General features: G+C 33.4%; 1 protein-coding gene across 1 annotated transcript in view; it reads right to left on the bottom strand.

The window, feature by feature from the left end:
* The window catches only part of RB1 (RB transcriptional corepressor 1), a gene marked incomplete at both ends in the record, with an annotated part of 147,667 nt that overhangs the window by 8,285 nt on the left and 114,094 nt on the right, over positions 1-25,288 (bottom strand). Inside the window, 6 exons of the mRNA XM_084234616.1 lie at positions 804-967; positions 1,059-1,172; positions 1,638-1,742; positions 6,772-6,917; positions 8,583-8,728; positions 11,187-11,305. Of these exons, the coding sequence (XP_084090742.1) occupies positions 804-967; positions 1,059-1,172; positions 1,638-1,742; positions 6,772-6,917; positions 8,583-8,728; positions 11,187-11,305 (794 nt within the window). The remainder of the gene's footprint in view (positions 1-803; positions 968-1,058; positions 1,173-1,637; positions 1,743-6,771; positions 6,918-8,582; positions 8,729-11,186; positions 11,306-25,288) is intronic.

Here is a 25,288-nt window from a genome sequence, read left to right as displayed (position 1 = left end):
TCTCTCTGTTTGTTTTCTTATTCATTAAGTACAACTATATGGGCTGACAATTTCTAAAATGAGAGTACATTAACTATAGTAGTTAATCTGCCTCCCACTTTATACAAATAAAGTCAGTTTCAAATAGCACATGATAACATATAATAAGTCAGTTGAAGTACTTCAAAGTCTGACAGCATTGTGGTTGGATGTGGAAGATAATATAATGATTTTTAGTTGCACAAAACCTTTCATCTGAGAATTCAGAACAGCTACACATATCATTTCTCTTATTTGCCCCTTTCTGAAGTAGAGATAGAGACCTGCCCAAGGTAATATAAGGAGGCCACAGGAAGAATTAGGAAGTGGCTTCTGAAGATTTAATTTAGAGTCATCTACATTTATATAATAAAGCAAGGTCCACAGAAAGAGTTTAGAGATAACCAATAAGTATAAAATAAAAATTCTTAACCAAATTTAATCTACTTTGTTTAGCAGATTCCATATTTACAAAAATATGGAAGTGATTAGAAGCCTATTATTAAACTGGTTCTCAGACTGTTTACCAGAGGAATAGATATCAGCATCAGGAAAGTTGATGGCTAAATTTTGCAAAGCCACTGAAATAAACAGATTATCTTTCTTTCTCCTCAGAAACTAGTATCTTGTTATTTAATATTAAAAACCAAATCAGAGACTCAATAGTTTAGCTTATTTTAAAAGAAGAAAGTTTTATATTTGTATGCTTATCACCTCTTATTTTAATCACCTCTTATTAATAATCACCTCTTATTTTATTACTTTCTTAAAGAGGAAACACAGACCTTGATCTTGGAGTCATTTTTGTTGGTGTTGGCAGACCTTCTGAAATTTTATATGAATTCTTCAAGGGTGATATATAGATATTTCCCCCAGGAATTCGTAAAGGTGAACTAGAAAACTTGTAAGGGCTTCGAGGAATGTGAGGTATTGGTGACAAGGTAGGGGGCTAAAGCAAAAACAGAAACACAGATTATTTATTTTAATGTTTTTGTGAAATTCACTGTTTTATAATTAGTCAAAGGATACTTTAAACATACCCTGGTGGAAGCATACTGTAAAATATTTGTTTTCAGTCTCTGCATGAAGACCGAGTTATAGAATACTATAATGGAATCATATGCCTCTTCTCTGATCAAAACACGTTTGAATGTCTGACGAAGAAGAATGAAAACACTTGTTAAATGAACATGGAATTGACTTTAGATTTTCTTTTTTATTAGTTCAAACACTTTTTAATAGAAGAAACATATATTATATAGGGAGAAACAATCTGAAAAGCCTTCTGAGATATGGATTATAAATGCTCTACCAGAAGTGAAACATAAGATATATTCATATAAATTTCATAAGCTTATTACAAATATCCTGCTTATTGCAGAGACACAGTAATCCTTAATCGCTTTATAATACTTGGATATTAAAGTGCCTTAGTTTTCTAACCCTATTTTAGTTACAAATAACTAAGCACTCATAAAATAGTAAAGATTTGATAGGCGAATTTATATAATAATGGTAGAATATATAACTTAATTAGCAACTGAAGTTATCTGTATTATAGATATAAACATTCAGCTTATAAACATATCCAAAAAATATTACCATGGAAGTTTACTTACCTCCTGAACAGCATGAGGAAGATCCTTGTATGCTGTTACAATAATTTTGAATTTAAGATCTATATTCTTCACTTTACATATGCCATACATGGAACACATCATAATCTAATAAAGAAATGTGATGTACAAACAGAATTTTATTAAATGGTTTTGTTTTTAAAAAGTTATCTTTCTTCTCACTTCAAAAAATAAAAATTTATAACAAGAGTATCTTTCCCCATTCTGTGTTCTATTTATAGAACACAATGCAATTAGCCAGCTCTCAATTATTCAGGAATGAATATATGGTTTGTAAATTATCCTATTTTTGATTCCTGTTCTCTAAATGTTGAAAAGCTGAAACTTAAATCAGTTTACTTGTAACTAGCACTTAAAAAAAAAGCCAGGTTCAAACTGTCAGATAATTTAATAATGAATATACTTGGTGGTGGTGGTAAATAGAATATAATGATGGGAAGGGAACAGGACAAGAGAAAGTCTTTTGTTTATTGAGTAGTGATTACACATGTGAGTTCCACTAATGAATTTGCTTCAAGATGTATCCTTATTACATAAGAATTATTCTATAAGCATATTTTATTTTAATAAAAGGATATATTTTAATGTAGAAAATAAAATTTGAAATGAATCCCTCTGAGGTAAAAACATCAAACTTTCTTACTTTATATATGAAATTTATTGCCTAATTTAAATACTCTTGTTTCTTGTTTAAATATCTAGTAACTAATAATATCTACTCATGACAGTTTATAATCAAGTAAAATCTATATTTAAAGAACTCTGCAAAATCTATTAGGCTAGCTTTTGGCTAATGAAGGCATGGAATTTTCAGAGCTCTTGTTTTCTAGGTAACCCTAGAGAGATCATCTAGTCTAGGCTCATCATTAGAGATGAGAAGAACAAAAATATATTTAACTGGTTTTCCAAGGTCACTGGATATAGTGAGAGACACATTTGGATCCCTATGACTCCTAGTCAAATGTTTTTTGCTATGTGGCTTGTAGGGAGGGGGGATTTAAATTTTGAGAGGGGGGATTTAAAATAATTTTTATCAGTGTAACACACATTGATATCAACATACAGTTTTAAATATAAAATGATTTTCTAACCCTAAAACAAAATGAATACCCATTTAACATCCCTTGCTTGCATCCTATCAGTTCCAATTATACTATTCCTTTCATTTAGAATGCCATAAAGTCCTCTCTACCAATTCATATTTTTCTCCAACTTTAATGCAGTAAGTACCTACTTAAAAAAAAAAAAACAACACCCCCCAACATACTAAAAGTATGTCAAAAAAAATATATATCTAAGGTGAAATGGAAATATTTATAAAAAGACACAAACTCCTAAAACTGACTCAGGAAGAAATAGAAAATCTGAGTTTAAATTAGTATTCCCAAACTATCCACAAACATAAGCTCAGACTCAGACTGCTTCACCACTTAATTCTATGAAACATTTAAAGAATAATCAATACCAATTTCTAAAATTTGGAGGCCAATATTTCTCTGAAATCAAAGCCAGACATTCAAGAAAAAATTACTAATAGCTCTTAAAATTTTAGATGTTAAAAATCTTCAATAGGGCCTCCCCAGTGGCGCAGCAGTTGAGCGCTGGGTTGTGAAGCTGCCAGCAAGCCTCTGCAGCACCGGTTTGATCCCCGGCTGCTCCCCGGCCACCAGAGGAGGGTCCCACATGGTGCAGCAGACCTCTCCTGCCACCCGCTGCTCCCCTCAGCAGTGTACTTCGGTCCTTCTGCCTGCTCTGCTCCCCGCTCTGGCTCTGGTGAATCCTCTCACCCTCCTGTGCTTCTGACTGTACCCACTGCTTGTATAAATAAATAAATAAATAAATAAATAAATAAATAAATAAATAAATAAATAAATAAATAAATAAATATTTAGGAGGGGAAAAAAAGAATTAAAAAAAAAATCTTCAATAAAACCAAACTGAATCCAGCAGTACATCAAAAGGATTAACAACTGGCCAAATGGATTCATTCCAGAAATGCAAGTTGGTTTAACAACTAATATCAGTTACTGTAAAGTGACTTTCAATACAATAAAAGGGAGAAAAAGCCATTGTTCACCTCCATAGATACAGAAAAGGCATTTGATAAAATTCAATATTCTTTTATTGGACAGTTTCACTTATAGCAGGAATATAGGGGAACCAAATAAGACATCACTGTAAAAAAATAATAAAAGTACAAAACACAACAAAGCAAAAACAGACAATTATAAATCAGAGACGTACTGCAGGGGAGGAGGAGGGAGAGGGATCAGAAGGAGGGAGGAGGAGCACAGGGGACTGAGGTGATGGTGCATGGTGCATTGCTGAAGGAAATTCTATGGGGACTACACCTGAGGGGGTGGGGGGAAGCAAATATTGTTTAAAAATGAACAATGATGTAAAAAATTAAAAAAATAATTAAAAAACCCTCAATAAACTAGGAACAGAGGGAAACCTTCTCAAACGGATAATGGGACATACAAAACCCCACACTGGGCCTCCCTGGTGGTGCAAGGGGTTAAGCACCGCACTATGAAGCAATCTGCAGCCTCTGTAGCACAAGTTTGATCCCAGGCCAGCCAGAGAGAAACCCACATGGCGAAGCAGACCTCTCCTGTCTCACCTGTTGCTCCCCTCGCAGTGTATTTCAGTCAGTCTTCCTGTTCTGTTCCGTATTCTGTCTCTGGTGAATCCTCTCACCCCCCACATCTCTGGCCTGTACCCCAGCTCTTGTATGCATAAATAAATAAATCTTTAAAAAAAAAAACCCAAAACCCCCCACGCTAACAACATATTTAATAGTGAAAGAATGAACTCTTTCCTCTAAGAGCAGGAATAAGACAGGGATCCCCTTTTACTACTTCCAATCAATATTATATTGGAAGTTTTAGCTAAGGCAATTTGGCAAGTAAATGGAAAAAAGTGCCATTTAAATTGAAAAAGCAGAAATGAAACTATATTCAAAAATTACATGATAACATAATCTTATATAGTGAAAACCTTAAGGAACCCCCCCCCACACACAAATACACTATTAGAATAAGTGACTTCAATAGGATTGCAGGATATAAGATCAATATGTAAAAATCAATTGTATCACTTACACTTGTAATGAACAGTTTCAGAAAGAAATTATGAAACAATTCTATTTAAAATAGTGTTAAAATAATAAAATACCTAGGATTAAATTTAACAAAACTAATACAAGATTTGTACTTTGAAAACTATAAAACTTTGTTGAAAAAAATTAAAGAAGATCTAAATAAATGGAAAGATGGAAAGACAGCATGTTAACAAATTGGAAGACAATATTGTTAAGATGACAGTACTTCTCACATTAATCTATGATTCAATGCAATCCACGTAAAAAACCTTCTGGTTTTCTGTGGAAATTTTAAGTCAATCCTAAAAGTTTACATGAAAACACAAGTTTCAGAAGAGTCATACCAATATTGAAAAAAGAGAGTAAAAATGAAGTATGAGTGCTTCCCTACTTCAAAATTTACTACGATAGCCAAGACAGTATGATACTGGCATAAGAATAAATATAAAGATCACTGGAATAGAATTAAGAAACCAGAAATAAACATTGAAACATGTATAGTTAATTGACTTTTGACAACTGTGAGCAGTGAAGGAAAAGACAAAGACTCTTCAAGAAATGATATTGGAACCACTTTTATTCACATACAAAAATAAATAAAGTTGGACCTCTACCTCACACCATATACAAAAAGTATCCCAAAAACCAGTATGAAAATCTAAATGTAAGAACAGAGGTATAAAACCCTTGGAGAGTAACAGATAAATCTTCTCAATCTCTGATATAACACCAAAAGCACTAGTAACAACAAAAACAAAATAGCTGAGGTGAACATCATCAAAATTCAAAACTTTGTTGCTTCCAAGTATACCACAAAGACAGTGAAAAGACAGTTCTCAGAGAATGGGAGAAAATATTTCTAAATTATGTATCTGTACATTGACTGGCATGTAGAATATATTAAAAACCCTTCAAACTCAATAATAAAAAGATAACATCATTGAAAAATAGGCAAAGGATTTAAATAGAAATTTCTCCAAAAAAGATATAGAAATGGCTAGTAAGCACATGAAGAAATGTGCTATCAACTTTACCAGCCAACAGGAAAATACCAAAAGAGATACCACTTCATATCCAGTAGGATGGTAATAATAAAGAAGATAAATAACAAGTTGACGAGGATGTGATACATTGGATCCTCAAACACTGCTGACAGGAATATAAAATGGTATAGCCATGTTGAAAAACAAGCTGGCTATTCCTCAAAAAGTTAAATATTGGGTTACCACATGACCCAGAAATTTTACCAAGTAATTACACAAGAAAAATGAAAAGAATTCCATACAAAAATTTGTATATAACATTCATGTAAACATTAAAAAGTGGAAACAAATATATATCAATTGATAAAATTGTGATCTAGCTACACAATGAAATATTATGCTAAGTCACAGAAGCCAAACACAAACAACATATTATATAATTCCATTTATATGAATTGTCCAGAACAGGCAAATTCTATAGTGACAGAAAGTAAACTAATATTGTCTGGGACTGCATGAAGTAGGTAAATGGAGTGGTAAATGCTAAAGGTTATGGGATATCTTTTTGACATGATGAAAATGTTTTAACACAGATTGTGATGACTGTACATCTCTGTGAATATAAAAAACACTGAACTGTATACTTTAAATGACTAAATAACTCATTCATTTGTTCATTCATTCATTCAATCAATAGGCACCTTTTTAGATCAACCAGTCCTTGTTTTTTTTTCACATTAAAATTAAATCTATATAGTTTACCACAACATAGGAAAGACCTATGATAAAAAGTTTGTAGTGATTTTTGCAAGTAAGATCCTTCTTACCTAAACAAGTAAAGTTCTTGAAATACTCTCAACTCTAATCTAATTTGCAAAAGTTACAACAAAAACATAAAATGTAGCCAAAAAGTGAATATATATTAAGTCTACTAAATTGATCTAGCTTTTTTTTTTTAAGCTGATCTTAAGAAATCTGCACATAGTTTTAACAAATAAGCAGGGAGAAAAGAAGTTACATTTATTCTTACCTGATCCAGATGCCTATCTCTCATGAGTTCATACTCATTTTGCAATGTGTGCTGAAAAAGGGTCCATATGATATGTTCTAGTTCTGGGTGGTCAGACAGAAGACGTGCACACAGAGTATTTAGTCGAAGATATGCTAGTCGGTACACTGAAAAGATAAGGAGATTAGTCATGTTTTCATTTTTTCCCCCAAAACATAAAACTGCTATTACCATAGGTCTGCTAAAAAGAATTTTAACAATAATCTTAACTCTACCACTATTTTCCTTATGAGTAATCATTTCTAATCTCAGCACAATGCTAGGTACACATAGATGGCAAAATAAGACTTGATGAATTAACAATTACACATGAAACTAAAAAAGAGGTAGAAGGAAGAGGAGAAAGATCTTAAGATACTGTGAAATTAGACAAACCTAATAGAGTTTTTCAGTTCGGTTGGTAATCACTCATCACAGATGTTGGAAATTCTCATCAATATTCAAGAGGGATGCATTTTTTTCATTATTTTAGGTTGTATTATCTTTTTTTATTGAGGGAATGTTGGTTTGTAACACTAGATATTACTTAGAAGTATAGTTTTACACCTCTTCTGATGTATGTTATCATAGCAAGTTTACCACCAAAGCACCAATCTTCCACCATAGTCTATGGAGTCCCCACCCCACTTTGCTTCTTACACTCAACCTCTCACTCTAGTGTCTCAATTATAGGATAATTATCTTTGAAAAGAATGTGATTTCCAGGATCTGTTAATTTTTCCAATCCTAAAAATAAAAAAGAGCCTTTTTCTATACAACATACCAATGGAGCATACTCTGTTAGAAAATGGTAGACTTGTAGATTATCAAAGTGGTAACATGATTGTGATGTGAAAATTATTTACAGTCTATAAAAAATATTACTAGAATATAGGTTTGGAGACAGAACCCACAAAATTCAATTGAATTATCTTCCATCTTAAAGATCTTTGGTTTAAATGTATCTTGAAAGACTTGCATGGATAATCAGAATTTTTAAAGCAAATAATTTATCCCAGTGGTGTTCAAGTTTAAGCAAGCATCAGACTTGCCTGGAGGGCTTGTTAAAACAAGGATTCTTTTTTTTCCGTATTCTAGAGTTCTGATTGAATAGTTCTAAACTGGAGACCAAAGAAAAATTCTCCTTTCTGTAATTTTTCAGGTAAGGTAGATCCTGTTGGTTTGGGGACCACATTTTGGAAGAATTTCTCCAACTACAGGTCTATTTTATATGTCTGTTTCATATTTCTATTTCAATAAAATCAGAAGAATATTTATAACAGAGGAATACAACTATTCATTCCTTCAAAGAGCTCCAAGTAGGTGTGCACTTACATGTATATAGTCATGCATAGACAAAAAAACTGACTTCCCAGCCTACAAATACACAACTAGAGCGTTAGACAACGTGGTTGCAGGAAATATGTTCGCACTAGGCCAAAGTACACTGCACATTCTCAACTTTACATATACATCTAAACAACAAAAGTCGTGTCAGGAGCAAGTATTTCCAAACATTACTTTAAAAGTATAACAACAGTAGTGGTAATAACAATAACATCTAACAATTTCTGAGTGCTTACTATGTGCTAGGCACTGTTAGGGACATTTTATGTAGTATTCTTTTAATTATCTCAAAAACTCAATTAGGTAGCTTACTATTAATATCATTTCCATGTTATGGCTATGCCTCAGAAAACTGAAGCATAGAGATGGTAAATGATTTGTCTAAGGAGAAAGGCATGATTTGAACCCTGTTAGCTTGGGTTCAGAGTCCACACATATTTACTAACCTTTCTTGTAGAAGAGTGAAAGAGAGGTAGATTTCAATGGCTTCTGAGACTGGAAGGCTGAGGCTGCTTGTGTCTCTGCATTTGCAGTAGAATTTACACGTGTAGTTGACCCTTTTTTCTTTGGGGATCTTATAGGAGAAAGATACCTACATATATTCAAAGGAAAAGTCTTTATTTAAAATTTACTAAGAAAATCTCTCTCTTTCTCACATACATGCAAATACACCATCTCTCCTTCCCCCATCCCTGGCTTGTTTATAAGAATAGGCTATTGATACCAAAACAGTATTTTCAGATTTCTCTGATCTCCTCTTAAATTATATAGTACAGAATTCTATGAATACTTCAGATAACATTAGGAAGGCAGATTTGTACCTGTATATTAATGTGCCAGGCATATATCAAGACAGATATTAGTAGAAATTATCTCTCAATTTTTGACAGTTCTACTGCTCTGTGAAACTCTCTATTTCACTTGACTATCCATGTCTACTTTTTAATTTTGTTTTAGTAGATGAGAAATAATTCTGATCAGGAAGTAGGATTTGTACCTTATCATGGATATGTCTATTACATGTAGTATATTAATTATCACACTAGATAAAGGGAATAACCATCATGATTTTGTAAGTACCATGGTCTATCCTACTATCAACTTTGGATTTTCCTTAAATTCACTGACAATACTGTAGACTGACTGAAACTGAGTAAAAGTTAGTCTCCTTGCATAATAGCTACAAATATTCAATTACTTAATGAACATCACTGTTTTTTCCCACACCTTCCACCCCCCCTTTAAATATCACTGTTTGAATGTGAGACTAAATAATGTAAAAATGGAACTCTTAATTTCTTCTCTTATTTTTCTCATCTCAGTAAACAGTTATCTTAAGTCAAAAGAATCCAGTTTCTTCAGTGAAAAATCTAGGAGTTATTTTTAATTTGTCCACTTTTCTAATTCTGTAAGCCCAAGGCAAAACTGAATCTTATTAATAAGTCTATCTTCAAAACGCATCCCAGATATTTCCATTTCTTTCTGTCTCTACTGATATATTAGACCAAATCACTTACATTTTTCACTGAGATTACTGAAACAATCTCCAAACTAATTTCCTGTTTTCTTCCTTACCCTATTTCATTTCCTCCTCCAATACTACCTGTACTTCAGATAACAGCCAGAAAAAGGCTCTTTTAAAAATATGTTATAGAAAGTTGAACCCCTGCTTAAAACTTTAATGCTTTCCCATGCATGCTCTTTCTAAATCCAAAATTTTTAACTATGTCTAACAAAATCAATAAAGTCCAGACCTCGTTTGCTTGTCCAACCTCATCTTGTGCCTCTCCACTCCTCTTGCCTCATCGCTATCTACTTGTCTTTGCATTCTCAATCAAATGTCACTTCAAAAGTGAAAGTTTCCCTAAACAGTCTATCAATATCTCAGTTTCTTTACTCCATATCACTCTATTTCCTTAACAGGACTTGCAGTCTAAAATCACCTTATGCAAAGGTTTACTTGCTCACTGCCTACCTCCTGCCACCACAGCATACGCTTCATGAGGGGAAGGACCTAGTCCATCTTACTTGCCTCTGCATTCCCAGTGCTTACAATATTTCCTGGCATTTCATAGATAACCGCATACTGAATTAAAGAAAAAAAATGAGGCTTGACTTATTCACATTAATGTGTTACCTAGCAACAAATATATGCTTGAAGGCAGAATCTCCACATTAGAAATATTTTGGGTATGGTTATTATGGAAATGACATTTCTGGAAAATAGTCCCTCTACTGAATTACAGAACACTGTAATGCCAATTTCTACACAGGACTAAATAGAAACAACAACATTAGGCACATTTTTATGAAACCTGTGTAGTAATAGCTAGAATATTTTAGAACATGGGTTTTGGAAATGTCAGATGGTTAAGATCTGATATCTGTTGACTTTTGGCAAGTTAGCTTGTTTCTCCAATTCTTATTTTATAGATAACTGAGGCAGGATAGCAGAATTTACTTTCTTACAGGGCTGGTATGGAGATCAAATTAAAAAAATTAATCTGAAGTACTCAGGCAATTTTCCAGCACATAGGAAGCCCTCAATAAATTTCAGCTATTGCTTTCTTTTTCCATCATCATCATGGCCTAATTAATCTAAGTTTTAGACTCTTTTACCATCCTATTTCTTATGCCTAGCCTATGCTTCACGCCAAATGCACTCTCTGAAAAGTGTTTTCTACATTCCTAGCTTTTAATGCTTTGGGATTCAAGCCATTTCTGGCTCTTGGAACACTTGTTTCCTCCCTCCTCCTAAATTTCCATGTTGCAATCTTATTTCACCTTTAAAGCCTATCTAAATTGCCATCTCTGCCACAAAAATGATACTCATTACACCAACTCTGAGTGATTTCAGTAGTACTTCAGTGATTTTTGTACCACATTCCAGGACTTTTATTTGGGTCATGTATCTTACATTCCAATTTCTTGGAGGCAGGAAAATGTCTTATTCAAAATTCTATTCCCTACAGTTTCTACAAGGTATCTTGCATTATACTTAAAGCTTGAATTTATGTGCAAGCTGAATGGAAAACATATAACAAGCTTACATATCTGCTGCAGTGTGATTATTTTGGAAAGGAAGATTCAGAGTACAAGCAGAATCAAGGTGATCAGCTGGTCCTTCTCGATCCTTTGCTTGTTTTATAAGATCAAATAAAGGTGAATCCTATATGAAATAAAATGACATTAAAAAAGAATGATTTTTTTCCATGTACATTTTAAAATCATGTAAATGTGACATGGTGAGAACTATGTATTTAGTTACAATTGACAGTAGTAATTAAAAGTCATAACGAGATCCTTTACTCCATTTGAAGATAATGTTTGTTAATTCTTGTACTATACACACACACAAAAAAAAGGACTACAAAAATGTGTAACTTTAAATGTCTATATCAGAAAGGAAATTGAAAGTTGGGGGCAAAGACAGAAAAGACCCACAGGAGGTAGTAAGAAGGAAATAATAAAGAAATGAACAAAACTTACTGAAACTCCAAAGATAAAATATATAGCTTAGTTAACAAAGCTAACTGCTGATATGACTAACAACATTAAACAGACCTCTAGGCAAACTGAGAAAAAGAAAAGGAACAGATAAATAGTACTGGAAATGAAAAGTAAGGACATCATCACAAACATTAGAAATAAAGTTTATAGGACATCAGGTTATTACATTTTTATTGAGTTTTGCTAATTTATATTTTTGTGATAATTTGATCTATGGTTTCCAATTTGTTGACATAAAATTATGCAGAATAGTCCCTACCAACAGAAAGACTGGCTGGAAGTCTATTCAAGAACAACTTTTTCCTCCTTTTCCCTACACATTACTGATGGAAAAAATTGAAGGTTTATTATTCAGAAAAAGTAAAATAGCATTTGCTGCACTAGAGGGTTCTAGACAGAGTCAAGAGAGGAGCTATCACACTAAAAACATAGAGAATTAAGAAAAAGTTGATCTAACAAGAAGATCCCAGCCTGTTTCCCATTCCAGATCCCAGAACACCTGTCATCATGTTTATGTCTCCAGGAACAGCACAAATGGAAGAATCTGAAGTTAACTATATTTTTCAGATCACATTATGAATTGTTTGTCTTATTATAATAATGGAATTATGGTCAAGTAAAAAAGATGCTTTTATTCTTTAGGAGATGTGTGATAAAATATTTAGGGAAAAGCGTCATAAAGTGAGATGGAGAACAGATATAGAAGATTTACACTTTTTACAAAAAAATCAATATTCACTGCTAAATTTTTTAGAAAGTGAACACTTTTTTACAAGGTGTACATTTTTTTAAAATAACTTTAAAAAGAAATGGTAGACAAAAGACAGTATCTTTAAATAGGAAGTTACTCACACCTAAGCAATACATTTCTAAACACTATATTTTCCTACTAATCCTACTTTCAACTTAACTCATTTCAACAACTACAAAAAAATAAAACCTAGAAAAAAAAGGTCAATAGCATGAAGAGCACAGATTCTGGAATTAGAGAGATATAAACTCAAATTCTAGCTCTAAAGTTTATCAGTAGTGAGAAGTTTTGTTCTCTGATTTTCAGTTTCATTACTTAAAAAATAGGAGGAACAGCACTCATTTTGCAATATTAAATTATATAAATTATAATGCCTACATTATAGACACTTGGACATTAAAGCCTTTTCTCTCCTTTAAGTGATTTGGCTCAATTATTTTACTTTAGTCTATTCAATGCATATATCTGTTAAAGATGTACCCTCATCTCTGAACTTTCAGTATTAAACAATTTTCCATCTAAATTTATCCTTCCCATTGATGTCAAGTAAATACTTGATAAATTTTGAATAAAAAGAGAAGTGATAATCATGTTTGTCATTATTACATGTATCACTGTTAAAGTTCATGGTTTTACACATGCAATTTGCAGCAACATGGATGGCGCTGGAAGGGATCATGCTCAGCGAAATAAGCCAAAAAGAAAAAGAAAAATACCGGATGGTCTCACTCATAGCAGGAATCTAGAGAACTTAAATAAGGGACCAGGAAAATGAATAACTATAAGAAAGTGAAAGTCAAAATCAACAAAAAACTATGAACCAGAGACACTTTTAGGGGGGCGGGAGTGGAGGGATTGGGGTCAGAATGGGGGGCTGCAATTGTATGGGGAATATAACAATAAAATTTATTATTTAAAAAAAAAAAGTTCATGGTTTTAAACCATTTTTGAGTTCTAACAGACCAATAGGGGATAGGGTACTATCGGTAACAGTGGCTCACCATTGAAATAATTATTAAAGTGAAGGTAGTATTAGGCCTGGGTTGTTTCTTGTGGGAGGCAGAGAAGGGGGCGCATGCAATTTGGAAAAGAAAACATTATAACCTCCATAATGTAATTATTATTATTTTTTTGTTGTTAAGCCATTCATTCAATACACAGCGGCACTCTGAAGTGCAACCTAAGTAATGGCTTTCATCTGAGTAAAGTATGCTAACAATGCCAGCTAATACTTTCATATTATACTCAATGTTTTATGTTTTCTAACCACTAGTAAACTTCTACTAAGATTTATTTAGTGGAAGTACTATGGGTGTAAATCTACATATATTCAGCAGGAATGGCCTAATCCCTCTTTTTCCCCTTCAAACAAAGACATTTTGGAAGACCCTGGGACTGAAAAAAAGGTGTAAGAAAGCCTGTACTTTTAATAGGGCCTAGGTATGCTACTATCAGTCATTTTACTTACTCTTCAGATATGTGTTAAAACTTGGTTGTGCTTCAGGTTAGCACTATAGGGTTATACTAAAGTGAATTCTATGTCCAAAGATAAAGGAGATATTTTTCACAAATAGTCTTCATGTTTCACTCAAGTATAGTGGGACCCCTTTATACAGTTTCACTCTACAGGGTTTCACTTACCCCACCAGCCACAGTTGGAAAATATTATATACAATAAGATATTTTGAGAGAGAAAGAGAAACACACACACACACACACAGAGAAAGAAACTACATTCACATAACTTTTTATTACAGCATATTGTTGTAACTGTTCTATTTTATTAATGGTTGTTATTAATTTATACTGTGCCCAATTTTAATTTAAATTTAATCATAGATATGAATGTATAGGAAAACATAAAATGCAGAGTTGGAGAGTACTGCTGAGTATTTTAGGCAATCTGGAATAGAATTGAAAATTATTTTTATCTTTGAAATATTATGTACTAAACATCAAACATTTGTTGAATACTTACTATGTACCAGGCACTGGGTACAGTGGTAAGCAAACACGTATGGTTGTTACCCACATGGTGCTTACAGTCTGATGGGAAGAGGCAGACAATAAACAAGCAATGAAATAATTATGTAATGACAAATTCAGAAAAATTCTATGAAACAACAGAATTTTCACATGAAGAATAAAGGAGGAGAACCAAGTAGATGGAGTGATTCAAGGAAGAGTTATCTTAAAAGGTAACATGTATGCTGAGACAGAAGAAGTGAAAAGGAGGCTTCCTTTGAGAGGGGGCAGAGGTCTCCCAAAAGATGAAAGAGCATGCACTGGGAAATTGGCATTCTTTTAGGAAATGAAAAGAGGACTAAAAATGAAATAGTGATGCAGTGGTGGAGAGGTTGCTGGAAAAAAAGATAAGTAGCTACCTGATTACGCAGAATCCTAAAAGACCATGCTAAAAAGTTTGAATATTCTAAGAAAATGGGGATATCTATTATAATAGAAACTGTATTTTAGGATAGATATTTTTCTGGTCATAAATCATTAGAGATAGCTAGTTCATTCAACTGAGCCTTACTTGCTATTGTATTACTAGCATAGAATTGAGGTTCTAAAAATGTTTGCTGAATAACTGAATATTTACTGTGTACTTTCAGGATTATTTTCCCAGGTGATGGAGAGCACCATAATCCATATTGTCTTAGCTCTGTTACAAATGACACAACTTTCTATCAATTTCCAATTCCCTCATTCCAATATGTATGAAGAATATGATAGGTTTAGCAGCAGATCTAGTATAAGTTTGGAGTTTTATGTATACAACTCAGAATAAACTCAGTGTGAAATTTAAAGTGAAAAATCCACCATTTACTTAGGTCTTTAACTTCATAGTAAAGCAGAACTATAAAATATGGATTTCTGCACTATTTTCATTTCAGCAGTAGTAGGTCATCAATAAAAATATTGTTCAGCCTATTTTCTTTTCAGGAGAAAGCTGTCTATAAGCAGTATAAGACAGGGTTAAGGTTAGGATAAAGAAAGAGAAGTGCTTCGGATGCAAAATTTAAGGATTCATTCATACTTGCGTAACCCTGGTATGAAATTTATCCTTTGGGGCACTGAACACTAAACTCATCATGTTAGTTCATTTAAGAAATACGTGGCAACATAAAATTATGTCTGTATTACTTTTGATGGTTTGTTTACATAAGAATTAAAGTATTTTCAATTTACAAAGTTTTTTCAATTGTATTATTTCATGTAATCTTCAAAAATAAATCTATCAATCGTGTTATCATTATTTATGCTATGGATTAGAAAACTTAGCTATTTCAGTTAAATATGACTGAACACTATATACACCAAAATATTCTCTGTGGGATAACAAAACACTGTATCATTTTCAAGAAAATAAAACAAACTTAGAAAGTCAACATTATTGAGAATTTCATTGTTCATTGTTGCTTTTACTTCTAGTGGATCTAAGCTGAGTTCTCAGAATTTCATAATCCTTAAAAGTTTCCAATTCTGAAACTGAAGAGATCTGAATGAGTAGGAATAAATGTATTGGCTGGTTCTACATTCCTTAGCAGTCAGCTTTTGTTGATATTCATACATTACTATTTGTATACTCTGGTTTGGAGCACTGACCACTCTTGCCTTGGAATTAAGGCCAGAAGCATATGGATATAGTAGTGACTTGCCCTGTAAAAGTAACCTAAGTTCCCCTTCCACAACTGAGTTTCAGCACCTCTGTATAGACATGAAAGTTAATTTTTGTACTTAATTTCAATGAAAAAAATCTATGAACTATAAAATTATAAAATTATTAAGCTATTAATTAAAATATATGTATGCATTCAAATAAGTATGTCCATGTGGTATATCTTTAAGTATATTTCCAAAACTCTAATGAATAATTTCTAGCCTAGATTGTCAATGTTCTAGGTTATAGGTCATCCTCTAGGACTGCCACTTTTTAAATTCTAAACTCTAAACGTTCCCACTGGGGCCTTCCTTCTTACAAATAAAGATGAAAGTTAAAATCATAAGTTTATAATTACTTTCTCTAATAACTGTTGAACTTGCTTTATAAGTTCCTTTAATTTTTCTATTTTTAAAAGTCTCGTTAGTTAAAACAAGTCATAAAATTAATATTGAAGCCAGCTTTGATCATAAATTCTTTGATGCAGTAGAAGAAAGGCAAGGCAAATCACCTTAATCTAAGTCTTTTTAGATATGAAGGCAAAACACTAAATTTTTACCAATAAAACTGGGTCATGTTTCCATCAAGTTATATACATGAACAACAAACATTTGAAAAAGTTAAAAATAAATTCACATTAGTTATTTGTCCATAAATAAGAAAAATTGACAGGACTTAAGCTAAGCAAAATTATATATTTAGAAGAAAGATGTCTTCATCAACTCTAGCTTCCCTCCTCTTTGCTTAATGGAAGATAGTTCAAGTTTTCTACCAAATTCTAACTACTACTGTCTCAGTGAGGACATCAAGAGAAATAGTAAATATTTTCTAGAATATCTGACTTTAGCTTTCAGTTATATTTTCTCTCATAACTTGTAATTTAGTTGGAGGACAGCATATTTCAGAGTCTCCAAGGAAGCATATTAAACACACCTGCCAAGTTTCTCCTCAGCCCCCAAGATTCTGATATATCTAGGAAGGGAAAACATCTCCATTTTAGAAAAGTTCCTCATTACAAACTAATACAATTACTTCCATTTTAAGCTTTTTTTGTTTCCAATTTAAGCTTCCTTCCACACCATCACTGTCACTTTTGCACTTTTCCCTTAATATATCTCTTCTCTGACATTCCCTTAACAACTAATTGTAGTTTAAAAATTCTGATATGTATTTCTGAACCTGATTCAATATTCTTTTTTCAATAGCAATATTGATGAACAATTCATTTCTTGCCTTTATGGGTTTCAAGAGGCATCTTTTCAACCAGTGCCCAAATTCTGTTTTCTAGAATACTAATAGCCCAGGCAAATTTGAGGTTATATGTTAAAAAAAAAAAAACAAAAAACAAAAACAAATACAGTCCCTATTGTGAAATTCAAAAATTTCCCTAAATCATAATCACTGGCAAAAGACTTCTGGTTCTCATTTCCTCAGCATTAGGACTCAAATTACAATAAGGCAAGAAGACAGAACACTAGAAACATTTCATTAACTTCAGTTTATGAGAAATAATGTTTAACTTTACATCAAACCCACGGTAAAATTTTGGTGTTTACCACTGAGAGGATATTGCATAATAATGAGGAATTAATAGCTGTGATCTAGCTTTCTCTCATAACGAATCATTTTTTTTTTTAAGATTTATTTATTCATACATATAAGAGCTGGGGTACAGGCCAGAGGTGTTGGGGGTGGTGAGAGGATTCACCAGAAACAGAGTGGGGAGCAGAACAGGCAGACTGACCGAAGTACACTGCTGAGGGGAGCAGCGGGTGAGTCAGGAGCGATCTGCTGCGCCATGTGGATAGCGCCCTGGCTAGAGGGGGCCAGGGATTGAACTTGTGCTGCAGTGGCTGTGGACAGTTTCATAGGCTGCATATTAACCCCTGCCCCACCAGGGAGCCCTCATAACAAATCCTGATAACTATGATTGATTACTCAGTCATTACTATATACTTAATTCTTTTTATTCCCTTATACCAAAATTTTGCTTTATAATTCACACAATTTAATCACAGTGCTAGTTAAAACTTATCGAACATCTACTGTATACGAGAGTCTATACTAAATATTTTATATTTTTCACTTAATTCTCATAAAAGTCTACAAAATACATACTCTTATTATCTCCATTTTACAGATAAAGAAATTGAAGTATAGAAGTTAAGAAATTTGCTCTATGTGATATGGGTGATATACAGTGAAGCAGGGATTTAAATCCAAGTTTTTAATTTCAAAGAAGATGTATTGCTATACACGACACTATGATGTAAGTCATGTTCACTTGCTCATTTTCTCCTTAACTCCTTTTACTTATCGCCATATTTTTAGTTATATCTCCAAGTTTTATCTCCCTAATAATTCCATTTGTCATTCATTAGTTCACCCATTCAACAAATACTCATACTCTGATAAAACCAGAGACAAGGCTAAGCAAAAATATCACTAATGATAGAGCCTGATATAAAGGGTTGTTGTAAGAATAAAACAATATATAAAAAATGTGGTATAGTACATAGCACATAATAGACATTCAATAATTCTTCCTTTGAAGAATTTATAGATAACATTTATTAAATAAATGCAAGACATAGCACCAAGTACCTTATGTATATTATTTTATTCTCATAACAAACTCTAGGAGGAAGGTATCATTAGTACCATTTTATAAGTTAGGAAAGGCAGGCTAAATGCAAATTGCCCAGTCAGAGATAGTAAGTGGAAGATCTAGGATTTGGTTACAAGCTTGTTTTTAACCTCTATGCTTCAGTCCTAACCTAATGTAGGGAACAGATAAGAAAAATAAAAATAGCATTACAGAGTGATACATTTCATAAAAAAATGATACACAGGGTAACCAGAGAACTCAAGAGAAAGACATTATTCCAGATTTGGGGCAATGGGGAAAGCTTCCTGAAATAGGTATACCTGAGTTAAGTCCTAAAGAAAGAAGTTATTATAAGCAGAAAGTAAAATAAATTGAGATCTCCAAAGCAGAGAATGAAAAATATTGTCCTAGAGAAACTTCATGTAGCTCACTTATAACCCGCATTGCATTATTCTAACAAATAAGTATAAAGTGCTCAGAACAGCACTGGGAACATAAGCCCTCAAGAGAGCAATGATTAGTTTCATAAAGCTAAAACATAGACTGAACAGCAAGGAAATGTAAAAGATAAACTCACTGAAGAAATTTAAGCAAGTGACTAACAGGGTCCAAATGAGCCTTAGAGAGTTTTTAAAATTCTACTGCTCAGAACATAATGGACAGCCAATAAATATTTCTAGACCACTATACAACATGTATAATGGATTAAATTAGGGCCTCCCTGGTGGTGCAGCGGGTTGAGTGCAGCAATGTGAAGCTGTCTGTGGCCTCTACAATGCCGGTTCGACTCCTGGCCAACCAGGGAGATACCCACATGGCACAGCAGACCTCTCCAGTCTTGCCCGCTGCTCCCCTCAGAGTGTTTTCAGTTTGTCTGCCTGTTCTGCTCCCCACTCTGTCTCGGGTGAATCCTGTCACCCTCCTGTGCCTCTGGCCTGTACCCCAGCTCTTATATAAAAATAAATAAATAAATTTAATATGGCAAAGCACAAATATGAAAACTGATATGACTCATTTTTTATTTGGCCATAAATGCCAACACTGGTAGCTTACCTCCAAGATCACCCAATAACTGTCACAGGGTATAGATCCCGCCCCACCCCCCATATTATACCAGTGTTAGTCTGTGTGCTCAGTGGCATATGATAGAATGATGGCATGTTACTTCTGAGATCAGCTTATAGATAACCCGCAGTTTCCATCTTAGGCACTCTGTCTTGCTTTATGGGGAAAGGAGATGCCATGCAGTGAGAAACACCACGGAGAGGTCCAAACAAGTGAGGCCTCTGATCCATAGCCAGTGCAGAAGCAAGGGCTACCAACAATTAGCTGAGAGAACTTCAGAACCAATACTCCAATTTCAGCAAAGCCTGAACCTGACTATAGACTTGGTAAACAACTTGACAATCTATCCTGAGAAAACTGGAGTCAAAACTATACAGCAATGCCATTCCCAGATTCTTGACCTTCAGAAATTATGTGAAATAACAAATATATTAGTTGGTTAAGTTTTGAGGCAATTTTTTTACACAGCAATAGATAACTAATATAGCAACTGATTTTTAAAAAACTGAAAAGAAATGATTTAATGGAATATTTAACTTTTGAAAATTACATATTTATATCTGTAGCATTATTTCCATTCAGGACTCAGAACAATTTTCTTTCTGACTTGGGCAAGCTGTCTCATGTCATTAGTTAGCTCCTTAAATTAACTGACATCACAATCACTTAATCCTGTGAAGGAAACTAGATTCTCTTTGTCAGCAAGATTAGTATAAATCCCATTAAATAGATAATATGGAGAGGAAAAGTAGAGCTTATAGGAAAACCAGAGTGACTCCATCTTATGTCAATTCCATAGAAAGTCCGTGACTAATAGCTACCTTATTGTAGAACAGAGTGAAATTCTCTGTTTCCTTAATTGACATCAACCTGCAGCCATAAACCACACACAAACCTATTAATCTTAAAAGCACAAAGATGCCTAGTAGTGGAATTGCTGATCATATGGAAGCTCCATCTTTAGCAGATTGAGGAATCTCCACACAGCTCTCCATAGTGGTTGGACCAGTTTGCACTCCCACCAGCAGTGCAGGAGAATTCCTTTTTCTCCACATTCTCACCAACATTTGTTGTTGCTAATTTTTTTAATATGTGCCATTCTCACTGGTGTAAGATGGTATCTCATCGTAGTTTTGATTTGCATTTCCCTGATTACAAGTGATGTTGAACATTTTTTCATATGCCTGTTGGCCATTTGCATTTCCTCTTTGGAGAAGTTTCTTTTTAGCTCTTCTGCCCATTTTTTCACTGTGTTGTTTACTTTGTTTTTGTTGAGTCCCATCAGTTCTCTTTAGATTTTGTGATCAGTCTTTTTTCATTAGTGTTGTATGCAAAAATTTTCTCCCAATCTGTGGGGTATCTCTTTGCTTTGGTTACTGTCTCTTTCACTGTACAGAAGCTCTTTAATTTGATGTAGTCCCAGCTGTTAATCTTTGTCTTCACTATCACTGCTTTGCGTGATGTGTCTTCAAAGATGTTACTAAGGTGTATGTCATGCAGTGTTTTGCCTTATTTCCTTCTATATATTTTATGTTTTCAGGTCTTATGTCTAGTTCTTTAATCCATTTTGAGTTGGTTTTTGTGCATGGTGTGTGGTAGTAAACAAGCTTCATTCAAAGGATACAGAAACATTAATTCAAAAGGGCACCTGAACCCCTGGTATAGCAGCACTATTTAAAAATAGCTAAGCTATGGAAACAAACCAAATGCCCAAAAATAGATGACTGGATCAAGATGATGTGGTACATACACACGGTGGAATATTACTCAGCAATAAAAAAGATAAACTCATGCCATTTGCAGCAACATGGATGGAGCTGGAAGGGATCATGCTCAATGAAATAAGCCAGAAAGAAAAAGAAAAATATCAGATGGTCTCACTCATAGCAGGAATTTAGAAAACCTAAATAAGGGACCAGGAAAAAGACTAATTATAATAAAGTAAAAATCAAAATCAACAAGCAACTATAAACCAAAGACATACGGGGGTGGGGAGGCGAGTGGGGGAGGCGAAGGGAGTAGGATCAAAACAAGGGTGGTAGGAATTGTATGGGGACTATAACCAAGATGAAAATGCATACATTGTGCAGAAATGAAAAATGATGTAAAAAATATATAAAATAAAAAAATATTTCTCACTATATAATTAACAGTTAAAAAAAAGCACAAAGATGTATATAACACATCCTCTGGACCTTTGACGTGAGTGGTTTTTATACAAACTCTACTCTTGGGTTAAATGTTAAGCTTCATCAGGTTGCAGGAAGATCCCTGTCAGAGTGGAGGTGTGGATCCAGCCTCAATCTGAATAAAGTTCTGTTCACCAGCTCTAACCTGGAAGACCCCTCAGGGTAAGTTGCCCTTAATAAACTTTAAACATGATTAATGGAAGTGCCTGCTTCGTTCTTCAGGCTCAAATTACCTTCTCAATTTGGGGGAACTTATTTGTTACACAGCTGCACTAAGTTTTACTTCTATTTCATAGGCTCTTTCAATAATTAATACACAATCCTAAGGAAAGAATAAAATTCTCGGGATCTCCCTGGTGGCGCAGTGGTTGAGCACCGGGTTGCGAAGCTGCCCACAGCTTCTGCAGTGCCGGTTCGATCCTTGGCCCCCGGGCAAGGGTCCCACATGGCATGCAGACCTCTCCTGCTGCCTGCTGCTCCCCTCAGCAGTGTATTTCATCAGTCTGCCTGTTCTGTTCCTGCTCTGGCTCTGGTGAATTCTCTCACCCTCCTGCGCTTCTGACTGTACCCAGTGCTTGTATAAATAAATAAATAAATCTTTAAAAAAAAAAAAGAATAAAATTCTCTAGAGAATAAAGGACTTAAAGACTACAAAATTGAGGTGTTTCTAAAATAGATTTTTATGATTCAAGTAAGTATAAGGTCTCCAGTGCTAGTAGAAAAATTAACATTAGGAGACGTGAAAGACTGAACTGCTATTGTTTTCTGGGCATTTTGAGGAATATTACTGGATTCCATTACAGTAAATATTTTTGTACTATTCTAAGCCAAATCATTATAAGAACATTTTGCCTATCAAAGGAGACAAGAATAGAAAATACAAAATTTTGGGTAGACCCTGACTTTTCTGACAGTTCTTTTCCATTTGACTTCACTACTTCTTTAATATATACATTCCTCAGTATCTTCTTGCCAATGACATATGTCGGTTGAGCCACTATCATGGTTTTAATTATTTCTAAAGCCACATTTCTGACTAAAACTACTCTTTCAAGTTCTAGACCCATTATTTCCAACTAGATACTTCAAACTCTCTACAGAGATATGTAACAGACATTTCAAATATTAACATGTTTGCTCAAACATTAACACGATCTCTTTACCTTCATGACAAATCAGCTACAACACTTTCAATAACATCTTTAGTTACATGAATATCCATCTACTTAGCATTGTACACAGAATTATTCTCATTTCTATCCAGGCATTCGATATTTTGACTTATGCTTTTATTTTTAACAAGGTTATGTCTTCATATTTAAAACTAGTTTCTGGTGTACAGCATAGAGTTGCTTTTTTATTACTCTGCTTAGATCCTTCACATTTAATGCAATTATTGATATGGCTAATTTATATCCTACATCTATTTGTCCAGTCTATACTTTGTTCTCTTTTCATCAAAGGTGCAAAAGGCAAATTAGTGGAAAAAGGATATAAGCTTTACAAAAAATGGTGCTGAACAATATCCATAGGCCACAAAAAAAAAGAAACTTTAAATCACAAACCTTTTATAAAAATAGACCAAAGTGGAACACAGATGTGAATATAAAATGTGAAACTATAAAACTTTAAAAAAACAGTACAAGAGAAAATGTTTGGGATTATAATTCTTATATTTGACACAAGTACAATCCACGAAAGAAAAAATTGATAAATTGGGACTTTATCAAAATTAAAAACTTTTGCCATAAGAAAGTCCATGTGACAAAAGACTACAGACGAGGAGAAACTGTGCAAAACCATATATCCAACAAGGGGCTAATATCTATAATAGATAAAAACTCTCAAAACAGTGGTAACAAACAATCCAAATAGAAAATGAACAATTTTATTATATAAGAATTATGCTAATATAGTATTTAACTGTGTTTCTGACTTCTAAATTTAAGTGGTTCAGTTTAAATAAATCTAACTTATGTAGCATTTTTATTTAAGGTTCATTTAGTGGCAGTAATTCTCTGAACAAAAATTTTTCCAAGACTTATCAACAACAGTTATACTATTTTGAGGAAGTACCTTAAGAAGCATTTTCTAAATTACAAAGCAAGGCAGTATAATTTCAAATCTCCTCCAGACAGTATGTTATCTTACATAAGAATCTTATTGCTTCTGTCCAAAGACTACTTTTAAGTTTAGAGTAAGCAGTAGATGTAAAATGATTGTAAATGTTTCAAAATATCAAAGTACACTTTCTTATTTTTTTGAAAGTATCTAATGTACTTTCATAAACAGAAAAAGCACACATGCATTTTTTAAAAAATTTGAAGTTTAAAACAAGAATCACTTATTTCTAACAGGTTACATTTTAACTATTATAATAGAAAGTACTGAGGCTTTTGTAGTTTACATCTATATTCCTGTCAGAAATTAACCTATTTCTCATATTATAGTATGGTTGGTAGCTAAATCACTTTGAGAAATTTAGAGTAAGACAATCTAAATGATCTAGCATTTATCTAAACGATCTTAAAGATCTTATCTAAGAAGACTTAAAAAGAAAAAGCAGTATTCACTTCCAGACTTTAAAGATATTATTCCTAAGTTCAACTATGTAAGTGTAATAGAAATTACTTCAATTATAAAACTAGGACACCATGTTATTATGAAGAAAGACAAGTGGAATATAAGCACCTCTAAAATCCTACCTAGGTGCTCATTTAAACATATACAAGATTAATAACTAACAGAAATCAATGAAGTCAACTGATAGAACCTGTCAGATGTCACTGTTGTCAGGGAAACTGAACTCAGGAGAAAACTGAAATCAGACCCTTGAGGTAATAAGATGTTAGCCAAAGCATCAAAGAGACAAATCTGATAACTACATAGGAAGACAGTTAACTGTCATGCAAAACAAAAATCAGATGCAGACACGTACAATTTTATCAAGTTGAAACACTATTTAGAAGTTTTCAATTGCCATGAAAATTTGGGGGACATGATCCTGGTGAGTGAAGTTATAGAAGATGAAGCAAGAAATACAGATTTGAGGAGGGCCTTTTCAAAAACTGTTGATCAATAAAAGGTTAATTCACTGGGATAACCGCATGATTTGATCCTTCACTTCTTTCAAGTTTCTGCTTTCAATAACATCTTATCACCAAGTCTTTCCTAGATCTCCCTATATATAACTCTTCCTTTTTCCACTTGAAGGTATTTTTCTTCAGAGAATTTATTACCATGTGACCAATAATTTAACTGCTTATTTATCAACTGCATGTCTCCCTAAAATAAAATATCAACTTAGGAATTTTTTTTAACCACTACTGTTATTTCTAGCACCTAGAAGAGCACTTGGCAAACAG

The sequence above is a fragment of the Talpa europaea genome, assembly GCF_964194135.1.
Source record: "Talpa europaea genome assembly, chromosome: 6".
Taxonomy (NCBI): Eukaryota; Metazoa; Chordata; class Mammalia; order Eulipotyphla; family Talpidae; genus Talpa; species Talpa europaea.
Note: the sequence above shows the minus strand (reverse complement) of the source record. Positions and strands in the feature narration are given on the sequence as shown.